The 26615-nt window shown below is 35.8% G+C and overlaps 1 protein-coding gene across 2 annotated transcripts in view; it reads left to right on the top strand.

Moving 5' to 3' along the window:
- The window catches only part of LOC123708128, a 93450-nt gene that overhangs the window by 45701 nt on the left and 21134 nt on the right, over positions 1–26615 (top strand). For both annotated transcript variants that reach the window (XM_045658654.1, XM_045658664.1), the window contains exon 3: positions 21562–21700. In XM_045658654.1, coding sequence (XP_045514610.1) covers positions 21562–21700 — 139 coding nt within the window. The remainder of the gene's footprint in view (positions 1–21561; positions 21701–26615) is intronic.

Below are 26615 nucleotides of genomic sequence, written 5' to 3'. Positions count from 1 at the left end.
GAAACCGAATGGAGAAAGAAAGCCATGAATATACAGTGTAAACTCTATATAACGACACTGAAGGCGCTGTGCATTTTATTGTGTCGTTAAATGGAGAGAAGAAAACCGTGTAGACAATCGATGACTCCTACTGCTAGTCATGGTCAACAACAGTCTATACGTACTAGCAATCCCGCTGTAAACAAAAGAATGATTATCTTAGAAAGTTCGTATGCATCATGCCGGAAGTGGAGTTTATTGCGCGCCAGGATAATAAAGCGACATAAGAACAACTACGCAGTTTTTACTAATTTTAGCAACTTAAAAAAGTACTTTATTACGCAGTTGTTGTCGTTATTGAGAGTGGGTGTAAAGCTATGCAGAGTGTATGATTGTATGGGAGTAAAGCTAAACCAACCAAAGTCAATTGATTTCGACGGTTTAGTTAGTCGTTAAATCGAAAGACGCTACATGAAGTTTACACTGCATTTGGCAAAAGGCTACTAAAGACTAGCAATGTATATAAAGAGTGCATTTGCAAATGTTTTATTAAGGAAATGGGCACAAAATGTTTAGTTTTTATTACCCTTACAAAAATTATATACAATAAAATAAGGCGTTTTAAGAGACGTCAAATTGTAATTATAGCTTCAAGTAATATAAATAATTATAGTGCTTCGTTTTATGTTCAGATTTGTTGGCTCATGGTAAGGCTATCAATTTTGTTTCGGTAGTGATAGCCTAAATGTGCAAAAATGGATTTTGATCGACGACCAGTAACTTTCCGAGCTGCTTGATCACCTGGCGTTGCGTAGAGTTGTGGGATCTCTCTGCATCTTCTACAGCATTTATCATGGAGAGTGTTCGGAGGAGTTGTTCAGATGAATACCTGCAGCTGAGTTTCATCATCGGACGTCAAGGCATATTACAAAATACTACTAGTACGTTCGACGTCCGTCGTTCCACCACTATGTGGAACCAGCTGCCTACTGAAGTATAACCGAACCAATTCGACTTAGGGTCCTTCAAGAAGAGAAGAGCGTACCATTTCTTAAAAGAACGCACTTGCGAACCTTCTGGCAGTGTGTCCATGGGCGGTCCGCCTTCTCGCGGATTATACTATCTTAATATATATAAATCTCCTGTCACGATGTTTGTCCGCCATGGACTTCTAAACTACTGAACCGATTATAAATTAAATTGGCACACCGTGAGCAGTCTGGTCCAACTTAAGAGATAGGATAGATTAGATCTTTGATTATAGTCGCAATTTTATTTTATTGCAAATTATTTGTCTATAATTAATTGACAGTCACAATTATCTGTTAACTCCCAAAAGATTCTAACAGATGGATTTTTATAATTACAATAGATGGCACTGCAATGGTAAACCGACAAACGTGTCATATAAGCTACAATTCAATATCATGATTACCACGTGTTATTGAGGCTAAAGTATAAATTAAATTTATTTTGTAGTAAACGAAATACCGTGAAATTCAATTATTTAGCATAGCCAACCACGTGTTACTTAGACCGAAGTGTAAATCAAATTCAAATTATAGTGACGATAATACGGTGAAATTATTCTTTCGTGTCACGGTGTTAAGGCTAACTAAAACCACATTAAGGAGAAACGAAGTTCGCGGGGGCAGCTAGTTACCTATATATCAAAAATCTTCCATTTGCGATCTGAAGCTTCTGGTTCTACAAAAAGTTACCTTTAGTATTGTTATTTTGAAAGGCATAGCGATATTTGTGCGAGAAGTGTTTTGATGGTTATAAATGTCAGTACAATTATAATGAACGATACTATCTACGATGTGGGTAATAGTGGGTAATATCATTGTCTTGTCTGCGACTTCCGCGTGGCAACACCGACTGACATTTAAATGATCGATCAAGGCCCCCGTTTTCTCGTTCGATTGTATCAAATCTGAAGGATTTATTCGATGTTTTGTATTAAATGTTGAATTGGATTCGAATGTGCGTCTCTTCCTTCGTTGGTTGATGTGTGAGTGATTGTTTGCGCTATTGTTGGTCATCAATCTCTTCCCTAATTATCACTTACGAGGAAGGTTACGATCCAAGTTTTTTTTTGTAAATAACCTTTGGTAAATTAACGGATAATAAACAATTGAACGTTATACAGAAGCAAGCCTCGTTCAATTGTTACGAATTATTTTTGTTACAGTACTTCTACAGCGTACTTGATAAAAAATTATATTGAACAACCAAATTATTTATAATAAATTATTGAAAGAAATAAAGTAATATTCAATATCCGGAGAAATAATAATTAGGTTTTTGTTAGAAGAACGTATTCCTTTAAACAGTAATAATTTCAATAATATAAGTGTAAAAATATGTAGTGTATGTAAATAAAATCATTTGTATGTATATATGTTGTTACGGGCATGTGTAATGAACAACGCATTGTATCGTTATTAATTTATGAATGTATCTTTTAGTCTTCGTGTTTGTTGTGGTTGTCTATAAGTGCTTGTCATTTAAAATTTTTCATGTGTACCAATGTATGAGTGTGCAAAGCTTTTGTAAATTAATAAAAGTTGTTACCAAGACAACTTTGCACTTGAGACGTTATAGAATTTTAAAAGCCAGCTTCAACTGGATATGTAAAGTTAATGTTTTCTAAGCGAGTCGACTTTCTCGCCGGTGAAAGTTGTATGCGTTCCGATCTGATAGTGAGCTAAGGGGCGTGTTGTAGGTGTTATATTAGGAAGAGCGGTGAGCGATCTTTTAGAGTAGATATATAATTTATACAAACTTACCTTAACAATGTACTTCGACGATTATTCGGACGTCAAGGTATATTACAAAATACCAGGGGCGTGTTGTAGGTGTTATATTAGGAAGAGCGGTGAGCGATCTGTTAGAGTAGATATATAATTTATATAAACTTACCTTAACAATGTACTTCGACGATTATTCGGACGTCAAGGTATATTACAAAATACCAGGGGCGTGTTGTAGGTGTTATATTAGGAAGAGCGGTGAGCGATCTGTTAGAGTAGATATATAATTTATATAAACTTACCTTCACAATGTACTTCGACGATTATTCGGACGTCAAGGTATATTACAAAATACCAGGGGCGTGTTGTAGGTGTTATATTAGGAAGAGCGGTGAGCGATCTGTTAGAGTAGATATATAATTTATATAAACTTACCTTCACAATGTACTTCGACGATTATTCGGACGTCAAGGTATATTACAAAATACCAGGGGCGTGTTGTAGGTGTTATATTAGGAAGAGCGGTGAGCGATCTGTTAGAGTAGATATATAATTTATATAAACTTACCTTAACAATGTACTTCGACGATTATTCGGACGTCAAGGTATATTACAAAATACCAGGGGCGTGTTGTAGGTGTTATATTAGGAAGAGCGGTGAGCGATCTGTTAGAGTAGATATATAATTTATATAAACTTACCTTCACAATGTACTTCGACGATTATTCGGACGTCAAGGCATAATACAAAATACCAGGGGCGTGTTGTAGGTGTTATATTAGGAAGAGCGGTGAGCGATCTGTTAGAGTAGATATATAATTTATATAAACTTACCTTAACAATGTACTTCGACGATTATTCGGACGTCAAGGCATATTACAAAATACCAGGGGCGTGTTGTAGGTGTTATATTAGGAAGAGCGGTGAGCGATCTGTTAGAGTAGATATATAATTTATATAAACTTACCTTCACAATGTACTTCGACGATTATTCGGACGTCAAGGCATAATACAAAATACCAGGGGCGTGTTGTAGGTGTTATATTAGGAAGAGCGGTGAGCGATCTGTTAGAGTAGATATATAATTTATATAAACTTACCTTAACAATGTACTTCGACGATTATTCGGACGTCAAGGCATATTACAAAATACCAGGGGCGTGTTGTAGGTGTTATATTAGGAAGAGCGGTGAGCGATCTGTTAGAGTAGATATATAATTTATATAAACTTACCTTCACAATGTACTCCGACGATTATTCGGACGTCAAGGCATATTACAAAATACCAGGGGCGTGTTGTAGGTGTTATATTAGGAAGAGCGGTGAGCGATCTGTTAGAGTAGATATATAATTTATATAAACTTACCTTCACAATGTACTTCGACGATTATTCGGACGTCAAGGCATAATACAAAATACCAGGGGCGTGTTGTAGGTGTTATATTAGGAAGAGCGGTGAGCGATCTGTTAGAGTAGATATATAATTTATACAAACTTACCTTCACAATGTACTTCGACGATTATTCGGACGTCAAGGCATAATACAAAATACCAGGGGCGTGTTGTAGGTGTTATATTAGGAAGAGCGGTGAGCGATCTGTTAGAGTAGATATATAATTTATATAAACTTACCTTAACAATGTACTTCGGCGATTATTCGGACGTCAAGGCATAATACAAAATACCAGGGGCGTGTTGTAGGTGTTATATTAGGAAGAGCGGTGAGCGATCTGTTAGAGTAGATATATAATTTATATAAACTTACCGCCACAATGTACTTCGACGATTATTCGGACGTCAAGGCATAATACAAAATACCAGGGGCGTGTTGTAGGTGTTATATTAGGAAGAGCGGTGAGCGATCTGTTAGAGTAGATATATAATTTATATAAACTTACCTTCACAATGTACTTCGACGATTATTCGGACGTCAAGGCATAATACAAAATACCAGGGGCGTGTTGTAGGTGTTATATTAGGAAGAGCGGTGAGCGATCTGTTAGAGTAGATATATAATTTATACAAACTTACCTTAACAATGTACTTCGACGATTATTCGGACGTCAAGGCATATTACAAAATACCAGGGGCGTGTTGTAGGTGTTATATTAGGAAGAGCGGTGAGCGATCTTTTAGAGTAGATATATAATTTATATAAACTTACCTTAACAATGTACTTCGACGATTATTCGGACGTCAAGGCTTATTACAAAATACCAGGGGCGTGTTGTAGGTGTTATATTAGGAAGAGCGGTGAGCGATCTTTTAGAGTAGATATATAATTTATATAAACTTACCTTAACAATGTACTTCGACGATTATTCGGACGTCAAGGCATATTGCAAAATACCAGGGGCGTGTTGTAGGTGTTATATTAGGAAGAGCGGTGAGCGATCTGTTAGAATAGATATATAATTTATATAAACTTACCTTCACAATGTACTTCGACGATTATTCGGACGTCAAGGCATATTACAAAATACCAGGGGCGTGTTGTAGGTGTTATATTAGGAAGAGCGGTGAGCGATCTTTTAGAGTAGATATATAATTTATATAAACTTACCTTCACAATGTACTTCGACGATTATTCGGACGTCAAGGCATATTACAAAATACCAGGGGCGTGTTGTAGGTGTTATATTAGGAAGAGCGGTGAGCGATCTGTTAGAGTAGATATATAATTTATATAAACTTACCTTCACAATGTACTTCGACGATTATTCGGACGTCAAGGCATATTACAAAATGCCAGGGGCGTGTTGTAGGTGTTATATTAGGAAGAGCGGTGAGCGATCTTTTAGAGTAGATATATAATTTATATAAACTTACCTTCACAATGTACTTCGACGATTATTCGGACGTCAAGGCATATTACAAAATACCAGGGGCGTGTTGTAGGTGTTATATTAGGAAGAGCGGTGAGCGATCTTTTAGAGTAGATATATAATTTATATAAACTTACCTTAACAATGTACTTCGACGATTATTCGGACGTCAAGGCATATTGCAAAATACCAGGGGCGTGTTGTAGGTGTTATATTAGGAAGAGCGGTGAGCGATCTGTTAGAGTAGATATATAATTTATATAAACTTACCTTCACAATGTACTTCGACGATTATTCGGACGTCAAGGCATATTACAAAATACCAGGGGCGTGTTGTAGGTGTTATATTAGGAAGAGCGGTGAGCGATCTTTTAGAGTAGATATATAATTTATATAAACTTACCTTCACAATGTACTTCGACGATTATTCGGACGTCAAGGCATATTACAAAATACCAGGGGCGTGTTGTAGGTGTTATATTAGGAAGAGCGGTGAGCGATCTTTTAGAGTAGATATATAATTTATATAAACTTACCTTCACAATGTACTTCGACGATTATTCGGACGTCAAGGCATATTACAAAATACCAGGGGCGTGTTGTAGGTGTTATATTAGGAAGAGCGGTGAGCGATCTGTTAGAATAGATATATAATTTATATAAACTTACCTTAACAATGTACTTCGGCGATTATTCGGACGTCAAGGCATATTACAAAATACCAGGGGCGTGTTGTAGGTGTTATATTAGGAAGAGCGGTGAGCGATCTGTTAGAATAGATATATAATTAATATAAACTTACCTTAACAATGTACTTCGACGATTATTCGGACGTCAAGGCATATTACAAAATACCAGGGGCGTGTTGTAGGTGTTATATTAGGAAGAGCGGTGAGCGATCTGTTAGAATAGATATATAATTTATATAAACTTACCTTAACAATGTACTTCGACGATTATTCGGACGTCAAGGCATATTACAAAATACCAGGGGCGTGTTGTAGGTGTTATATTAGGAAGAGCGGTGAGCGATCTGTTAGAATAGATATATAATTTATATAAACTTACCTTCACAATGTACTTCGACGATTATTCGGACGTCAAGGCATATTACAAAATACCAGGGGCGTGTTGTAGGTGTTATATTAGGAAGAGCGGTGAGCGATCTTTTAGAGTAGATATATAATTTATATAAACTTACCTTAACAATGTACTTCGACGATTATTCGGACGTCAAGGCATATTACAAAATACCAGGGGCGTGTTGTAGGTGTTATATTAGGAAGAGCGGTGAGCGATCTTTTAGAGTAGATATATAATTTATATAAACTTACCTTAACAATGTACTTCGGCGATTATTCGGACGTCAAGGCATATTACAAAATACCAGGGGCGTGTTGTAGGTGTTATATTAGGAAGAGCGGTGAGCGATCTGTTAGAATAGATATATAATTTATATAAACTTACCTTAACAATGTACTTCGACGATTATTCGGACGTCAAGGCATATTACAAAATACCAGGGGCGTGTTATTGGTGTTATATTAGGAAGAGCGGTGAGCGATCTGTTAGAGTAGATATATAATTTATATAAACTTACCTTAACAATGTACTTCGACGATTATTCGGACGTCAAGGCATATTACAAAATACCAGGGGCGTGTTATTGGTGTTATATTAGGAAGAGCGGTGAGCGATCTGTTAGAATAGATATATAATTTATATAAACTTACCTTCACAATGTACTTCGACGATTATTCGGACGTCAAGGCATATTACAAAATACCAGGGGCGTGTTATTGGTGTTATATTAGGAAGAGCGGTGAGCGATCTGTTAGAGTAGATATATAATTTATATAAACTTACCTTAACAATGTACTTCGACGATTATTCGGACGTCAAGGCATAATACAAAATACCATCCGTATTCCGTCCGTCGTTCCACCACTATGTGGAACCAGCTGCCTACTGAAGTATAACCGAACCATTTCGACTTAGGGTCCTTCAAGAAAAGAGCGTACCAATTCTTAAAAGGCCGACAACGCACTTGCGAGTCTTCTGGCAGTGTGTCCTTGGGCGGCCCGCCTTACTTAAAACAGAAATGTTCCATCGATGTATTTGTAGAGAATTTTAAATTTATTAAAACAATATAAGCAATAATATTACTAGCAATGGTCCAGATATACCTCTTATGCATACTCGTTGGTTATACTTTTAACTTGTCCGTACTCTAGTACCACCTGGATTTGGTCAAATACGACTTCACTATCCGCGCTTGACTTTTATATCCTACTTGTTAACATTCATTCAGTTCCATATGGCCATGCTACCTAAGCAATTCTTTCCGTATGCTTAACTTTACGTCCTCTTTTGGCTGGCTGCTGGCGTACCACACTCTCTTCTTATCGTGCTAAATGAAACCTCAATTCTCTTGCTCAGTTCTGACTGGATCCCTGGTGTCGACTACAACAGCTGCATCCTTCTCCGACGGTAACCAAGTAAAAAAAAAATATATATATGATACAGGTATCACGTATTCCACGTTATTAAATTTGACTTGGTAGACATCCCTACTCATCGGCAAAGAAGACAGAGGGGTCGAGAGAAAAAGACTTCGTGAAAAATCTCTCAAGGAATTTATCATACAAAATGACCATGGCAAACAACAGTTATTTTAAAACAAATATCGCATATTAATTAGAAGTAGCCTGCCTTGCACTAGTCCCAGGCCCTTTTATCAATTATATAATCCTATGGTATAGTATCGGGCAGTTTGTTGTTTAAAGGAAATAAATTATCAATATTACAAAGATTACTTACATTAAGGTCATGTAAGCTTTCTTATGACGCACAAATAACAATGCTCTTCATTCACTTTCTATTTGAAAGTCTCGTAAGTGGGACATCTGAGACAAAGCGGAATATATACGACCTTTTTGAACTTTACTATTTAGTATAATTCTTTGTCTGTTTAAATTATTTTATACTGATATGTTTAAATTAATTTAAACACGTAGAAGAAAAGAGTTACTAGTCTTCGTAATTCACAGTTTTTAATTCAAATTTACAACTTACACTGTGAACATGAAAATTTAAATTTAGAACATGAAACTTATTGTGTTCATTGCGCCACAGACTATAAAACAAATTATAATTATTTTTACGTGTTTAAATTAATTTATACTGATATGTTTAAATTGATTTAAACACGTAGAAGAAAAGAATTACTAGTCTTCGTAATTCACAGTTTTAATTCAAATTTACAACTTACACTGTGAACATGATAATTTAAATTTAGAACATGAAACTGATTGTGATAACTGCGCCACAGACTATAAAACAAATTATAATTATTTTTACGTGTTTAAATTAATTTATACTGATATGTTTAAATTGATTTAAACACGTAGAAGAAAAGAATTACTAGTCTTCGTAATTCACAGTTTTAATTCAAATTTACAACTTACACTGTGAACATGATAATTTAAATTTAGAACATGAAACTGATTGTGATAACTGCGCCACAGACTATAAAAAAAAATTATAATATTTTGAATGGGTGCTTTCAAATTTCGACCAAAGATTACATTCGTATCAATAACGTGTTACATAGAAGCAATTATTGTAACGTAATGGTAATAACTAATAAAGCCTATACCGTGACCTGATATGGTTTGCTGCCTCTTAGTTAGTAAACTTGTATAGGGGACGCTTTATAACATACGGTGTACGCATGTCACGGCGAGACGGGGAAATCGGACGTTAAGTGATATAACTAATTAATTAGTTACTCGCCTTGCGTGTTCATATATAATTATGTTCCGTGTTGAATAATTTATATTTGAATGTCAATATTACATTGTAGTTATTGAAATGTGAATTTTTCATTTCCGACTTAGCGGCCTTCGTTTGAATCTGTCACAAACTGTTGACAGCTAGAAATAGATTTTATTTTTGCAAAATGAAGCATTTGAATCTTTTAATAGGAACAAACTAATTCTTGAAACTCCTACTTCTAAATCTGAATTATATAACCTTATAATACGGGGATACGGTGCAAAGTATCCTTCTTTGGAACTTAAAGCAGATGAGCTCAGTTTTTAAATTAATATTATTATCTTCTTCTTGAGCCTATATAAATATTCATTCATTAACTCTAAGATGTAATTTGACTTAGGTCCTTCAAGAGCGTACTAATTATTAAAAGGCCGGCAACGCACTTGCGAGCCTCCTGGCAGTGTGTCCATGAGGTATCACGTTGCCCCAAGTTGCTATAAAAAAAACCCCTTAAGATGAGCCTTCTTCCTTTATATTTTAGTTTAGCATTTAACTATAGTATTACATTTTTTAACACTCGAGAGAACCCTCTATTTCTTATTTATTTTTCCATGCATGGAAGAAATCGTTTGTTATTTAAAGCTCGTTGCTTAAAAAATTATTAACCTGTAAAGGTAAGGTAAGGTAGGGTGGACTCAATTTCCGCACTTAGACGCGTAGTCGGTCCGTTGTGCGTAGAAGCCCTGGCTAATTTAGCCAGCCTAACTCCTTCCAGAAGCACAGAAGTCTCCCGGGCACTTCACAGGCTTCGCGGTGCGACCTCACTGTTCCGAGGTTTTTTGTACGTTGATTAGCCACAGCCTCGCATTCCAGGACTACGTGGGTGACTGATTCCTCTGCGCTGAAACAGCCTCTGCACAAGGGGCTGTCTGTCGCGCCTAGGACGAAAATTATTAATCTGTATATGTATAAATAAATTATACTGTTTAATCATTCCTTAATTTGCACGTTGACCTGTGTTTGTAACGCAAAGTTCATATCTTTTTCTAGTCTAGACTAGGTACGTTTTGTGTGACTGTGCAAATATGTGCAATGGACATATAACGTGCTGTCGATTTCGCCTGTCCCACGACGACACGTAGACAGTTGCGATGCGCTCCAGTACCTCGGTGGTGCGATACGTGGCTTTGTGTTAACTGTTTATTGACTATTGTGAGCGAGATTAACTCCCGACTGAATAGCGATATGTATTCAGTGAAAGGTGTTGGTAAGAGATTGTTTATTTTATATATTTTTATTGCTTAAGCGTTGTATTAAACTAATAAATGAATTACCCAGTTATAATAACAATAATAGCCTTTATGTCAGTTACTTTTACATTTAATCGCGTTTATATTTAATTGTGTGTGCCTCTTTTTTGGCAAAGGCCTCCTCCAAATTTCGCCATTCCTATCTGCCCTGTGCCACTCTCTGCCGTATATCACCTACTGTTTCTTTCATTTGGTCTATCCACCATCTAAGTTGTCTTCCTCTTTTTCGTTTGCTGTACATTGGGCACCAGTTTAGTACTTCACTGTTCCTCTTGCCTTGTGCCCTGTCCATTTTCAATTGATTGTATAGTATATACCCGGTTATTAGGTATCTTTAAACATTAAAAACAACTTAAAGAGTTTTTTCTATGCATTTGTCGCGCGACAATACTGCTATTGCTCCTAATACAAACTACATTAAGGATTCAAAAGAAATAAAAAAGGCATGTTTGTATTGTTACCTAGCGGCCTCTCATTGTAATTATTTTGAGTGTGTTCGTTCACACGCAATTTTTTTTATTATTATTCTTATGTCATTTCATATAGCCCTGATTTTTTTGTTATGTTTTCGTCTTGAAATAAACAAAGCACGAAACGCTTACATATACTGATTATGAGTTTCGTTGTTACACATCAAAATCTTTTTATTATTTCTAAGTTATTTTAGATATCCCAGTATAGTAATGTCTCGCTATATTTATAATTAGCGAAATGTTAGTATGTTTAATTTATTAATTCATGTGGTACCAACCTATTAGTATATTTCTTTTTTAGTGATGTGTATGTTCGTTTTGTGGAAATAATGCAGGAAACGATCAAAGATTTTGTATACAAGTAGACATTTTGCAAATTATCCTTAATCTACATCTGACTGCAACGTGCTTATCGTAGTTTATTGAGTACTGTGACTTGATCGCTTTCCGATGCCAATGCGCAAGTCTGACGTGGGTGTTACCTACATGAATAGGTAAAAGCTTGTAGATATTATACAATGACAATATAAGACTTATCTATATTATAGTTATCTTAATATATATAAATCTCCTGTCACGATGTTTGTCCGCGATGGACTCCTAAACTACTTAACCGATTTTAAATTAAATTGGCACACCGTGAGCAGTCTTGTCCTACTTAAGAGATAGGATAGCTTAGATCTTTAATTATAGTCGCAATTTTATTTTATTGCAAATTATTTGTCTATAATTAATTGACAGTCACAATTATCTGTTAGCTCCAAAAGATTCTAACAGATGTCGATACTTTTCGACTGTATTGAGTAATTAATCAATAGATGGCACTGCTATGGTAAACCGACAAACGTGTCATATAATCTACAATTCAATATCATGATTACCACGTGTTATTGAGGCTAAAGTATAAATTATATTTATTTTGTAGTAAACGAAATACCGTGGAATTCAATTATTTCTACTTTTTTTAATTGACACTCATATTGCCATAAGACTCGCGAGTGTGTTGCCGGTCTTTTAAGATTTGTTACGCTCTTTTCTTAAAGGACCCTAAGTCGAATTTGGGACCTCTGGACCTTTTATGACTTATAAATTACGTCATTTCAATGCTGTCAACCGCCATCAATGCGTGACCTATTTTCCAAGGCACACGTGTCTTAAGTACTCCTGAATGTCTCTCAATGAGGGGTCTATTTACGTGACCTACACGTGTTATGGACGAAGAAAGATTGACCCTTATCTCATTATCTAAACGTGCCACGCCCTAATTCTTTGAGGGTTGATTTATCATTGTTAGTAGCTTATCGTTTTTGAAGTTTATCAGCCCACTACCGAATCTTGTTTCACAGTATTGTATTTATTGTGTTGCCCGATAAAAAATGATATTATTAACACACGTAAACACCAGTGTTTCCCAACGGACCCGCGCCCCAAAGGGGGCAGTTCGCAAAACAATAAGAAATTATTGTTTTTTTTTAAATAATTATTTGTAATTTCAATATTTCATTATGATTTAAGTGTTAGCCTAGTGGCTTCAGCCTGCGACTCTCATGCCTGAGGTCGTAGCTTTGATCCCCGGCCGTGAACTGCTTTCTATATGCACATTTAACATTGGCTCATTCATTAACCGGTAAAGGAAAACATCGTGAGGAAACCGGAGACCCAAAAAGTCTACGGCTAATTTCAGGCACCACAGGCTGACCACCTACATAGATTGAAATTGATATTCATGAATCAGATATCTGATGTCCTGACCGAAAAAGGTTGTAGCGCCATTTATTTATGTTATTAAAACACTGTATTACACAAAAAGCTGCAGTGATCGGCGCAAATTAGCATTTTTCCCCCTAGCAACGCTTAGTGACCGGTTAAGAAATTGACCTAAATAAATAAAGAGGGGAATTGCAAAGCGAATCGGCCACTTATCTTGTTGTGTCATTACTGTGCAAATCAGTTGGTTGTAGCCGAGAAATTTTCTGTATGAAGTTTGACATGTTTGCGCTTAAGACGCATATTTGCGGTTATGTGTGGTAAACGTTGGTATTGTAGTACGGTGAACCAAAAATAACTACACTTTTAGGCCTTGGACGTCTGTAGTACTCGTGATAATTTGTAAAATTCTGATCAACCTACTGTGGCCATTTGTGATTTTTTACTAAAAAATATGATCGAGTTCGAACCTATGACCTCAGTGATGGGAGTCTCACACTCCGTAAAGCTGTCCATTGGTCAAAAAAGGATATAAAATTTATCACAAGGTCACAATTTTCCTTTTGCCAGTAAATCGATTTGTAATACGACTTTATCAATCGGAATTGAGTATAGTAATATATGTATAGCAGAGTTTAACCAATCAAAAGTAGTGTAAACAACTCTCTGACATATCCCAAACAAATTAATAACGGCGCTTAAACAAAAACAAAGAGTGGTTTAATTAAAATATCTAATTGGAAACAGTTTCACGACCGAACGTAATTAAAGCCACACGTATCCACCCTGAAGTTAATGCATTTCCCGAATTCGGACGAGTTTCGGTCGATGTGGGGTGCAGCTGGGGTGGCGCTGGTAACACAGTCAACTTGGGAGCCGGTAAACGTTCGTGTTTATTAGTGGCGAGCGACAAATTAAGGTACCTGGATAGCCGTTGACTCACTTTGAATATAGCATTTGTAATTTACGTTAATTTATTAACAATAGACAAGAGATTTTACGATTGTGTACTTTTTTATATGGCGGAGGGAATGGTGTAAACGGACCTGCAAGCGTTAAAACACCTCTTCAGCATTCGGTGGCTAGCCTTCCTGTTTTATTACTGAACAGCAAAGTCATTTACTTCGACCATATTGACCACAAGTGTAAATATATTGTCAATGTATTCCATATTAGGTTAATGGTTTTAGCAGTGTTGGTTTCGGCGTGCGACTGAGCTGTAGGTTCGAACTCCAGCTGTGGACTAATGGACTTTCTATGTGCACATTTAACGTCGCACTGTGCAGGGACACATCGTCAGACAGACACAGAAAGACGACAGCGTATGTCACAGAAGTAAGCACAGTCTATGTGTATCATCGAATTAAGAAAAATTATGAATCAAATTCAGAAACCTTAGGGTGTAGACCGTAAAAGGTTTTTAGCGCCAATGGTTTTATTTTCATTACGTTGCAAGGTGAAATTCAATGTTAAATATTCAGATTGACATCCCTAAATTGAAACAAGCTCTGAATGAAACTATTAATACGCGAAAGGCTCTATTTTCGCTCGAAAGATTTACGGGCTTCCGGAGGAAATAGAATAAATGGAGAAATCCGAGCGGTTGACTAACCTAAAGGACAAGAGGGCGCGGAAAGTATCCCTTTAATGTCGTTCATTAACTTGTTTTGTCTCACTTCCTTCTTTATTTATTGCATCAATTGTTCTAAGATTTATTCAGTTGCGAGTTCATTTACATGTACGAGCAATCTTCGCTATTTCTGTGCCTTCGCGTAATTTCTTTGGATAATTTAACAAATGTCCACTATTTGCGTTACACACTAGCGTCGTCTGTGCCTTCGCGTAATTTCTTTGGATAATTTAACAAATGTCCACTATTTGCGTTACACACTAGCGTCGTCTGTGTCTTCGCGTAATTTCTTTGGATAATTTAACAAATGTCCACTATTTGCGTTACACACTAGCGTCGTCTGTGCCTTCGCGTAATTTCTTTAGATAATTTAACAAATGTCCACTATTTGCGTTACACACTAGCGTCGTCTGTGCCTTCGCGTAATTTCTTTGGATAATTTAACAAATGTCCACTATTTGCGTTACACACTAGCGTCGTCTGTGCCTTCGCGTAATTTCTTTGGATAATTTAACAAATGTCCACTATTTGCGTTACACACTAGCGTCGTCTGTGCCTTCGCGTAATTTCTTTGGATAATTTAACAAATGTCCACTATTTGCGTTACACACTAGCGTCGTCTGTGTCTTCGCGTAATTTCTTTGGATAATTTAACAAATGTCCACTATTTGCGTTACACACTAGCGTCGTCTGTGCCTTCGCGTAATTTCTTTGGATAATTTAACAAATGTCCACTATTTGCATTACACACTAGCGTCGTCTGTGCCTTCGCGTAATTTCTTTGGATAATTTAACAAATGTCCACTATTTGCGTTACACACCAGCGTCGTCTGTGCATTCGCGTAATTTCTTTGGATAATTTAACAAATGTCCACTATTTGCGTTACACACTAGCGTCGTCTGTGCCTTCGCGTAATTTCTTTGGATAATTTAACAAATGTCCACTATTTGCGTTACACACTAGCGTCGTCACTCTAACGGCATTTTGAAGTCGTCTCAAAACGTTTTGTATGTGTGTGTGTAATGTATATTATCCTAGTAGAGCGTCATAAAAGGAATTGTCTGGCATAACATTTATGCTAATTGCGCAAATTGCGGCTCTTTCACTTGAACTGAATCAAGTGACTCATTGATTTGCAGTCCTTTGTTTTATTTTTGGTAGCAGGTGGGGAAAAACCGGTTTAATTGAATTCAAACGGATTGCAGTAGTGTCCATTATTTAACGATTTTTCCTTTGTGTAGAGATTGGCTGATTCAGACTAGGGCGTTCAAAGTTCAAAGGTTTAATAGTTATACGTTTGTTTCAATGACCTGAAAATTTAAAGCATAATATTTAATTCTTTTATTAATAAACATACTATTATGATATAGTTTTTAGATAGATATTGGATATATTTTGTAATTGAGGCAAACGGGTTGAAGACTCATCTGATAAGTCATACTGCAGTTAGTGGACACTCAATGCCAGAGTGCGAGTTACCACTCATAGTGGTGGTGAACGGCATAAACTGCCTTAAATCGCTCAGATCTTATTAATTTATTTCTTACCATTGTATATGTGCGATTATATAAATTTAAATACTCACGTAGACAGCGATATTGTTTAAAATTTATTATTGCTTAATTTATGTAAACAAAATTACCAAAAAGCACTGAGGTGTCTTAAAATTCCTAATTAAACAGTTAATATTTAACAATTAATGCAAATACATTAGAACAAACAGAGAGAAAGCAGAGATTTTAAATTTAAAACAGAACAATGAAATCGACACGCACATCATTCAGTGAAATGTAACTATTAATTAAACTGTTGTCGAGTTGCTCACGCGTCCATCATTTGAATTGGATTTACTCTATGGCTCTAATGAAAGCCTACATGCACTGTTGTCTATAACTAGTCTCCAATATGTTAAACCGATGTCTGCTGAAATTGCCTTCTAATTCCTAATTTATGGTTGTCTCGACGTTTGCAATGGTACCAATGTTAAAATTGGTATTTAACTACTGGATTGATTGGATTGCGCGCGGAAGGCGCACCTGATGTTAAGTGATACCGCCGCCCATGGACACTCTCAATGCCAGAGTAGTAGAAACTTGTACGCTCTTTTCTTCGAAGTCGAACTGGTTCGGAAATACTTCTGTGGGCAGCTGGTACCACATAGCGGTGGTGCGCGGCAATAATTGCCTTGAAAAACGCTCAGTCGTGGAACGTCGGACGTCGAGGTGATACGGGTGGAATTTTGTATTCTGCTTCGACGTCCGTTGATGAAAAATCCTTATTAGCAATGCTAAAAAAAATAATTTCGCCTAATTACGCTATGTAATAAACATCAATATATGTTATTTGTCTTTAACGCTATATTTTGAACAGCTTAAGATTCCTTTGTGTTAAAGTTAAGTCTATATAACGACACTGAATGGGCTAATGGAAATAATAAAAACGTATAGATAATCCATGAGTACTATTTATTAATCATGATGAACAACAGTCTTCACGTGCAAGCAATCCCAATTTGTAAACAAGAGAATGAATTTATTGAAAATGCATTATGCCGACAGTGGAGTTTATTGCGGACTAAAATAATATAGCGATAAAAGAACGTACACAGCGAACGTGCGCAGTTTTTACTAATTTCGGCAACTTAATAAGTACTTTATTACGCAATTGTTTTCGTTATTGAGAGTAGGTGTAATGCTATGTAGAGTGTATCATTGTATGGAAGACAAGCCAAACCAACCAAAACCAATTGATTTCGACGTTTTAGGTAGTTTGTCGTCAAACCGAAGGACGTTTCATGGTGTTATTTTCTCACGGTTTTACACGGTTTTTTTTTGTCTCTTATAAAATGTTTATTTAAAAGATATCTTTCTCTCGAAGGTCTGTTTAGAATTTCGTTATTAGGAAAATACTTTTTAAACAAAATGAAGCTATGTATTATTATTATAAACTTATAATTATTTAAATTTAAAATTATGTTAATTATCAATCCGTTTTAAAAGTGTTTTCTTAATGTGTAAAAGCCATGTTAACAAAAGACAACTTTGTTATTGTTATTTAGAGCATTGACGTTTTACTGTTCCTCAAGAGAATGCTCGCTGGACAGAAAGTTTGCGCTGAAAGTTGGATGAATCGCCGAAACTGAAGCCTATTTTGAGGCTAAAGACAAATCGTACTATTAAATTTGTATCGAAAATGTATGACGGCTGCTATCGTAATTTTTTTTTCTATGTTAGCCATAAATAATAAAAGTTCGTATCCTATATTATGATTTATTAACTTAGCAGTATTTGTATTGCCATTGTACCTACAGTTCTAAGATCGTTAATCTACCATTCAATGCTTTATAGGCTTCCTTGTGACGCATTTGATAAATCGATTGTAAACTCATAAACATTCCGTTTCACGGTTTATATTACTTGATTAATAAAAACCGGCCTATATAAACGGGCTTATACGTCCACGTTCAATTTGCATGCGTTTGCACGCTCGTTGTAATTAATGTATCTGCGTGTTTGATCGCTGCAGTGGGTATAGTATTATCGATGTACTGGATTCGAAAATAGACTGCACAACGATGATTTTGTACGTAACATGTTCCCGATGTGTTTGGATTAAAGATCTATATGTATACTTATAATTGGTTCGTCTAAAGAAAATTTCGAGCTGCATCTAAACAAAGAATCACAACTTGCCTAACGGGCCTAGAACAGAGCAACCTTTAACCGTTGCCGTAAATTGCTCAAGCTGAATGTAGCTTGACCATGACAGGGTTAGCTAGAGATCCTTGGAGCAGTCCTCCGCTGGGGTTGTTGCAAATAAAAATAAGCGAAACTTTTTTCATTTTTTTATAGGATTAAGTTTACTATATATATACACACATATATATATATATATATATATATATATATGTGTATATACTATAGATGGAAGAGATGTTAACGTTTATTATTGAAACAGTTATAATCCTTTGTGTTATTTTAACGCGCACATAACTATCAGGCTATTCAAGGACAGGTTAATAAAACCTACAACAGGCCATTTTTATTTGTGAAGTAGATAATTTTGCTTAATCTGTGTTTTTTTTTAAATTCTTACTAATGGAAGGATTTCGACTGATGTAGCTATTAATTATTTTTATAGATAAAAAACAGATGAGATTATCTGTTTGATTGATTACGTTATTGAATAAGGTTTTAATGTTAAAGTAATTGGATGATGTAATGTACTTGATTTCGGGGCCTTGACTGGTATCTTTAGTATTATTTTGTTTTTATTATTAAATCAATGTTAGTCTAGTTATTGTGAGTTTGTTGTAAGAGGTGCGTTGATAAACAAAGTAAAAAGCTACCAGAGGACTGAATCTGTTTCGTGATCATTTTTTTTAGTGGCAGAGTTGGGGAGCTTTATGTTTGTATTGTTGCCTTCCTATAAAATAAAGTAATATATGCAAATATAGTCATATATATATAAACAAATGAACCAATTTATTTATGTTCTTAATTAACATTTGCTATTAAGGAAATAAAAATATATGACAAAGATCAAAAGCTATGGATGCCTTACATTATGCTTAAAGCAGAAGTAGCAATGGGCAGATAGCAATAGCAGATAAAAGGTGGACTTTAAAGATAACTATATGAAAAGGACAAAGGTGAAGAAGGAGAACAGGGCGCCTTGATAAAAGGTGAAAAGAAGATATAGAAGCGTTAGCAGAAAGTGAATGATGAAAGAAACCCATGGATAGAGATATTTGGAAAAAGCTTGAGGAGGCCTGAATTACAGAAGGAGAGGTTTTTATGTAATAGGAGGGCAGCAGGCTCACCTGTTGTTAAGTGATACCCCCATGGAGCCCATGGAGACACATTGCCAGAAGGCTCGAAAGCACGCTGGCGGACTAAACCGGTTGAGTAACAAAGAAAATGTATATATAAACACTAAACTGCATATTGTTATGTACAGATTGAAAATAAACTTATGATTATCATAAACAAAAGACGCTTTACTGGATTTATACAAAAATTCCATACATTTGCGTGGATTTATAAAATATCGACATGTGTTAGCTCCAGCCTCCGATACAGTCTATAAAAAAAATACAATCTGAGACCAAGGCCAATGGAGTATTATTCATAAAGTATGTTTTATGATAATTCTGTAATGTTTATCGCAGAGATGGCATAAAGCAATCAAAGTTAGTCGTCGAAGTAATATTTGGTACCAAATTAGTTTGGCTTGTTAAGGTGCGGAGAATGACATCCTTTGAGAGCCCCAACAGCGAAGCAACTTTTTGTTACATGATCTATAGACTATGTATTTAACGTTTGGAGTATAATTTATTATTTTGCTAAAATAGTTTAGTTTAACCAGTAGTAAATGTGGTTATAATATGATTTACGTAGAGTAGATTTTTGTTATTGAAACACTCGAAAAGTATTTGTTTTGAAATATTTTGACAAACCTTTTTCAGTTGTAACCTTAAAGCCTGCAAAATAGATAGCGACTTTGAATTAAAATATGCAGTAATTATGGCTAATAAGTATACTTACGCTGGCCTTGTTTTTTATAATACTAGTATATAATTAAACTAAGATAATGTACATTATTTGTGTATCCAAGATACTGCTCTTGCATTTATATAATATTTACTACTAGTTTCACTAAAGAAGTGTTTAAACTTGAGGTCGTAGGTTGAATCCCCGGCTGTGCACCAATGGACTTTCTGTCTATGTGCGCATTTAACACGCTAGAACGGTGAAGGAAAACATAGTGAGGAAACAGACTGACCTTGGACGCACAGGAGGCTCATCACCTACTTGCCTATCAGATTGACAAATAATCATATTAAACATTAATGAGGCTTAGACCTAGATTTCAAATTCATTTTTGATGCTGAGTTTAGAAGGCCTATCTTAAAATATGTTAGTCAAGCCCGTAATAACACAGATACAACTGAAATTTAACATGATAAACATATTGAAATCCTCACGAACATTGTCAATGCCAATTATTAAACGCATTTAGTACTACGTACATTTATCGAGATTGCAATGGTCAGTGCGTATTGCCATTAGGTACAACCGTATGCAAATTGCGACTGATAAGAGGTGGTTAATAATCTTGTGGCTTTAGGAGATTGCTGAAAGCGTTATTGATTCTCACGTAATAATGTTTAAAGTGCCTTCGTTCGAATATCGGTCTCGTAACATGGATATATGAGTTATTCATGATACATTCGGAATTTATTAATGCTGTCTTGGTTTTCTGAAAATAATATTTAAAAAAAAACAGGCAAAAGCTTGCCAACACTTGGCACAGTGATACATTGGTAAATCCACAACATACAATGTTTAATGTGACAAGTAATTGCAAACATAACACGAAAAAAAAATTAAACAAAACAATTATATAATACAGCTCGATTATCAGAATTATTGGCAACTTTTTATTCCGACAACAAAGTGGTTTTAATTTAATTATAAATAGCTTTTTTGTTAGTTATTCTATGGTCTGTATTTTTTGTTATGAGTTTCTATATTGCTAGTGTTACTTATTAACAAAAAATATTTAGTCCTATTTCTTATAAGGCCGTAAAGGTTACATATATTAAAGGTTAACTTAGGAGTCATTAGCAAAGTGTGTCCCGTAAACCAATATCGCTTCTACGCTTGTTAAGCCGAGCTTAAAGCTTCTGAAGCTTACGCGCTGACATGGTAATGAACTTATACAGTCATTCAATTTAAAGATTGATTACTGAATTAAAAATATATTAAAACGAATTATTATTATATAATAAGTTAATATTATTATATAATAAGGAACGTTTGTAACAAATATGTTTGTAACGAATTATTATTATATAATAAGGAACGTTTGTAACAAATATACAATATTTGTTTATTTGTCTTGCAGTGCAAGTGGTAAAAAATACCATAATTTCATTATTGAAGTATTTATGAATGACGTAATGGCTGAATCTGGTCAAGTGGCCGGTTGGGGTAATTTCACGTGATTTCACGTGATTTGATGCCTTCTTAGGACAAAAATATGTTTCCGAGTTTCTAGAAAATGCTAAATGTGTATGTCATATTTTCGTTTGTTTACAGGTGGTGAGCAAACCGTACCAAGCCGCCTCCGGAGCAGAGTTGACTAAACTGTGCAACCATAAACGGAAATTGCTCGCGACGTTACAAGCGCGCGCGCAGTCACCAGCCACGCCACCGCCCCAGACTGAACAGAAGAAAGGTAAACTATTGTCGCAATTATTTTTATACCAATCTATAAGGTTTAAAATTATTTTTAATCCAAGAGACATCTAGTGAAGCATTTCAGAATTAAGAATTACTAACTCTATTGGTTATCATTAAATAATATACATACGTGTGTATTGAATTATTGTCAATCTCCACAAAACGTGGAAATTACTCAAATTTGGTTAAATAAGACGAAATAATCGCCAGCGGTCTCTTTTAAAGAACAGGCAGGAGGCTCACCTGATGTTAAGTGATAAGCCTATGTATATTTTGAATGCCAGAAGGCTCGCGTGTGCGTCGCCGGCATTTTAAGAATTGGTACGCTCTTTTCTTGAAGGACCCTAAGTCGAATTTGTTCGGAAGTACTTTAGAGGCGTGGCGGTAAAAATGCCTTAAAATGCTCAGTTGTAGAGCGAGAGACGTTGGGGTGATACGGGTGGAATTTCGTATTCTGCCTCGAAGGCCGATGATGAAACTGTTTGCACTGTAATCAGTATTATCTGTAATGATGTATTTATAGTTTTAGCCATCTATTTATAAACTATTTATTCGTAATCCTAAATCTAACATAAGTTATATACTACAATAACAATTATGCTAACGATATAGCCAAAGATGGAATACATATACAAAAAGATTCAAACATTAACGAAACTTAGAAAGGAAAAAAGTAAATAAAAATTGAACATAGTAATACCTAATTCGGCTGTGATGTGTGATGGTTTGAAAAAGAGTGTATGTGTGTGAGGGTGTGTATATTCTTAATACTCCTTTTTAGCATTTTCCGCGGAAGCTTAAACAAGTCATGGCTGAAATATTGGTCGTTGTATGATCCGGGGTGGGCAATACAAAACTGAGTTTTTTTGTGGAACAAAGTACGATTAAGTAGACTGTAGATTACAAAAAATTAGGATGTCTAATTATACATATCCTACCTAATTTCAATATAAATAAAGGCATTTCAAAAGTTAAAGTTAAACTCAATTAGTCATTAATTGATGTTTCAATTTGGATGTTAATTTAAATTACGTAATTGAATCAGGATTGACGGGCACGGGGACGTAACAATAAACAAATTATGAACAAAGATGACGTTTGTATAATATAAGGCGGACTGATTTGTGGGTGGCCTTTAAGCTCCCCTTAGTTAGCCTGCAAATTATGAGCGCTTGGGTTCAATTCTTGGCTGAACATGTCGTTCAATATTTTAAGAAATTGTGCAAACCTGGGATGAGCATGCTTATTTATTTATTAAAAATGACCACATCATACAAAGTACTAAATCTACGGCATATTTTACAAAATCTTCCATCTAAAATTGAAGTAAACATAAGTGTTACACAAAAGATAAGAATTTTAAAAAGTTGGGATACACAGGTCAGCAGCCAAGCTCTTATGATACTGTGGTCATGTATGAGAGTCGAATAGAGAGTGCATCTGTTGGAAATTCCCAATTGAGATATTCCGTAAAAGTTGGCTTCGAAAACATTATTACACACACTGATCAAATGATTCACACCAATTTCGGATATTCAATTGCATTGAATTGAATTCAAATGTATTTAATTTATGATATAGCATTTCCTGAAGTCCCCACATCATATATAATTCAATAAAAACGTGTAGTAACCCTGGCGTGATCTCTGTTCAAACCTTCACACTTGTAATGGGGGCTCTGATAGTCTCACGACGAAACGCGCTTCTTATACTTAAGATGAACCTATTGCATCACTCCACGCCGGTTCTGCTGAGCCATTGGTCGTGCCTGTATTTGGCTGAACCCCGAAAGCAATAGCATGGCACTCCCATTAAGAAAGGGGTTGACTGATTGCACTAGTGAAATAACCTCTGTCACAGGTCACCAGTGGCCCATGGGGTCGTCACTTCCCCATCAGCGACTTGTCTCACCAGTGGCCGATGGGGTCGTCACTTCCCCATCAGCGACTTGTCTCACCAGTGGCCGATGGGGTCGTCACGTCCCCAACAGCGACTTGTCTCACCAGTGGCCGATGGGGTCGTCACTTCCCCATCAGCGACTTGTCTCACCAGTGGCCGATGGGGTCGTCACTTCCCCATCAGCGACTTGTCTCACCAGTGGCCGATGGGGTCGTCACTTCCCCATCAGCGACTTGTCTCACCAGTGGCCGATGGGGTCGTCACGTCCCCAACAGCGACTTGTCTCACCAGTGGCCGATGGGGTCGTCACTTCCCCATCAGCGACTTGTCTCACCAAAAATTATCACGTTTTTATATAATCCGACGTTTGAATAAACATGTATTAGACTTGTTATACGTTTAAAATTGTTTTTTTTGCTCTCAAAACACATGTTACAAAGCAAATAACACGACACATTAAGAAGACACAGCGATAACTAGATCCATGCAACTTTCTCACAATAGACTACAATCGTAGTACAACTCACGAGCGGACGCTTTGTACTGAAGTCGCATAGGTCCGCTAAGCATCCGCGAATATACAATGTAAATACATAATTACGTAGGAATAATGCCAAATAAATAACACAGCAAGGTTTCTAAAACGAAAGCGAATGGTCTTCATGGAGCCTATGAAAAGTATGTTCGGTACACATTTTCGTCGGTCTCACAAGTTTTGTCATTTTTCTTCGTTGTTAATCCGACATCATCTGATAATATGACTATGAAAGTGCTCGAAACTAGAGCATAAATACACACGGCATATTTATTTTAAAATAAACAAGTAGGTATTTCATAAGGAATAACGTCCAACCTTGATAACAGCCTTTAGAAGACGTATCGCAATATTAGGGATGACAAATCTTATTCCGTGTTTCCATAAATTGTTTTCCTTAACTTTGTCAAGCTTAGCCCCCGTAGATAGGGCGACCTACTTTTTCGATTGAAGACTTGACCTCATTCGTTTTGAATTTTACATACAAATTGCTAATGCGCTGGAACCTTGTCACATTCACGCATGAACTACGACGTATTTAATTGATGTTTTTCCTCATAAAAGATATATGAATTACTAGTAGAAACTAAAATTTGTTGTTGGAAGTGTTTATTATATTTTTTGTAAAATTTATGTTATATTATTAATTATACAATAGATAGATTTTAACGTATACTTTTTTTCTGGCGTCTGGTGAAATATTCTGTGACAAAGGTTATGTCACCAGTGCATTCAATCAACTCCCTTCCAAGTGGAAGTGCCATGCTGTTGCTTTCAGGCATCAGCCAAATGTTCAGGCGAGACCAATGTCTCGCAGCAAAACCGGCGTGTAGTGATGCAATAGGTTCATTTTATACTACTCGTTACGTCGTGAGACACCCACAGGCCCCCTTAAAAGTATGAAGGTACAGTTTGAACAGAGATTACGCCGGAGACTACACGTTATAATGTGGAGAATCCCTCAATTATAATATGTTTAGGTATCTCTAAAAAAACTTATATCTTATTATAAAATAATTATCTGAAATGATGTGACACCCTCACTTTTACACCATCCGTATTAGTTGTAACATGTTTAATAATTTTGATAGATTTTTTTACTTTCGTAAATATTTTAATCGTTTTGTATATGTTAAGTATGCCATGTGGTTAATAATAATAATAAGTTCAGTGAAACACTAAAGTTCTAATCGTTTAATGTCCATACAAACAGATGTATTGATTAAGTATACAAGATTTTCTTTTGATCTGATTATTCGAGGCATTCCTGCGCCTTGTTTTCATCCAATTACGAGCAAGTTGAACCAGATTATACAGTGATCCGATGGAGTACGACATATGTGTTGTACTGATTCGATAAATAGTGATTATGTCAATCTAATATTGTTAAAGGTTTTTGTTTCGTTTAAGTTTTTCTCTTTTCATTTACTAATTTATTGAATTGGAAATATGTATAAAATAAAAAGAGCGTATTAGGTCATTGATAGGCATTTGCCAATGCTTGCTTTATAATTGATCAGCCCACTACCGAATATATCTTTCACATAGTTGGAACCTTGTCAAAGTACGCTTTCCGCCTAAAGTACTGAGCGTTACTTAAGACAGTTTGCCGCGCACCACCACTGTGGAACTAGCTGCCATCTAAAGTATTTCCGAAACAATTCGTCTAAGGGTCTCTATAAGTAAAGAGCGTAACCATTTTTAAAAGGCCGGCAACACAGTTGCGAGCCTTCTGCCAATGTGAGTATCCCAGTATCATCAGATGAGCCTCCTGCCCGTTTGCCACCTGCTACACAACAAAAGGATAGGCTTTTTGAAACTTAATTTTAAACACAAATAAATATTTACTCAAAATATACATAATGTATATCTTTAACATAAAAATACATACAAACCAGTTACATATATGAATGATCATTGAGTTGTTTACATCCCTTTAAGCGAGCATGTGATGGAGGTCCCTCTCAATCCAGTTTGACAGCAGTATCTTGATATAAATGTACTACTAAGGAATATTGTTTAACATATATATACCATTTGTCGTAGTAGCAGTGTTGGCCTAGTGGCTTTAGCGTGTGACTCTAATGACTGAGGTTGTAGCTTCGATTCCCGGCAGTGCACAATTGACTTTCTATCTATGTGCGTATTTAGCATCCATTCATTCATTTAGGCACAGGAGCCTGAACTTCTTTGTCTATTAGATTGACAAATGGTCACGCCTAAAAAGATTGTAGCGGCACTGATTTATTCATTTATATTGTTAGTTCATGTGTGTGTGAATAAATGTATGATTTAACTCTCTTCTATAGTCGTAATTAACAATCAACAAATTATAAGCCTTACAAAACACAAGTATCTGTTATCTACATCTAAAAACGAAAAACAAAAAACACTTCTACCACAAGTAACATGTCCCTGACCGTAATTCAACTTGCGGCGTTATTTTCGTACACGTGTCTGTAGTATACTCGACAAG

This window comes from Pieris brassicae, chromosome 1 (genome assembly GCF_905147105.1).
Source record: "Pieris brassicae chromosome 1, ilPieBrab1.1, whole genome shotgun sequence".
Classification (NCBI taxonomy): domain Eukaryota; kingdom Metazoa; phylum Arthropoda; class Insecta; order Lepidoptera; family Pieridae; genus Pieris; species Pieris brassicae.
Note: the sequence above shows the minus strand (reverse complement) of the source record. Positions and strands in the feature narration are given on the sequence as shown.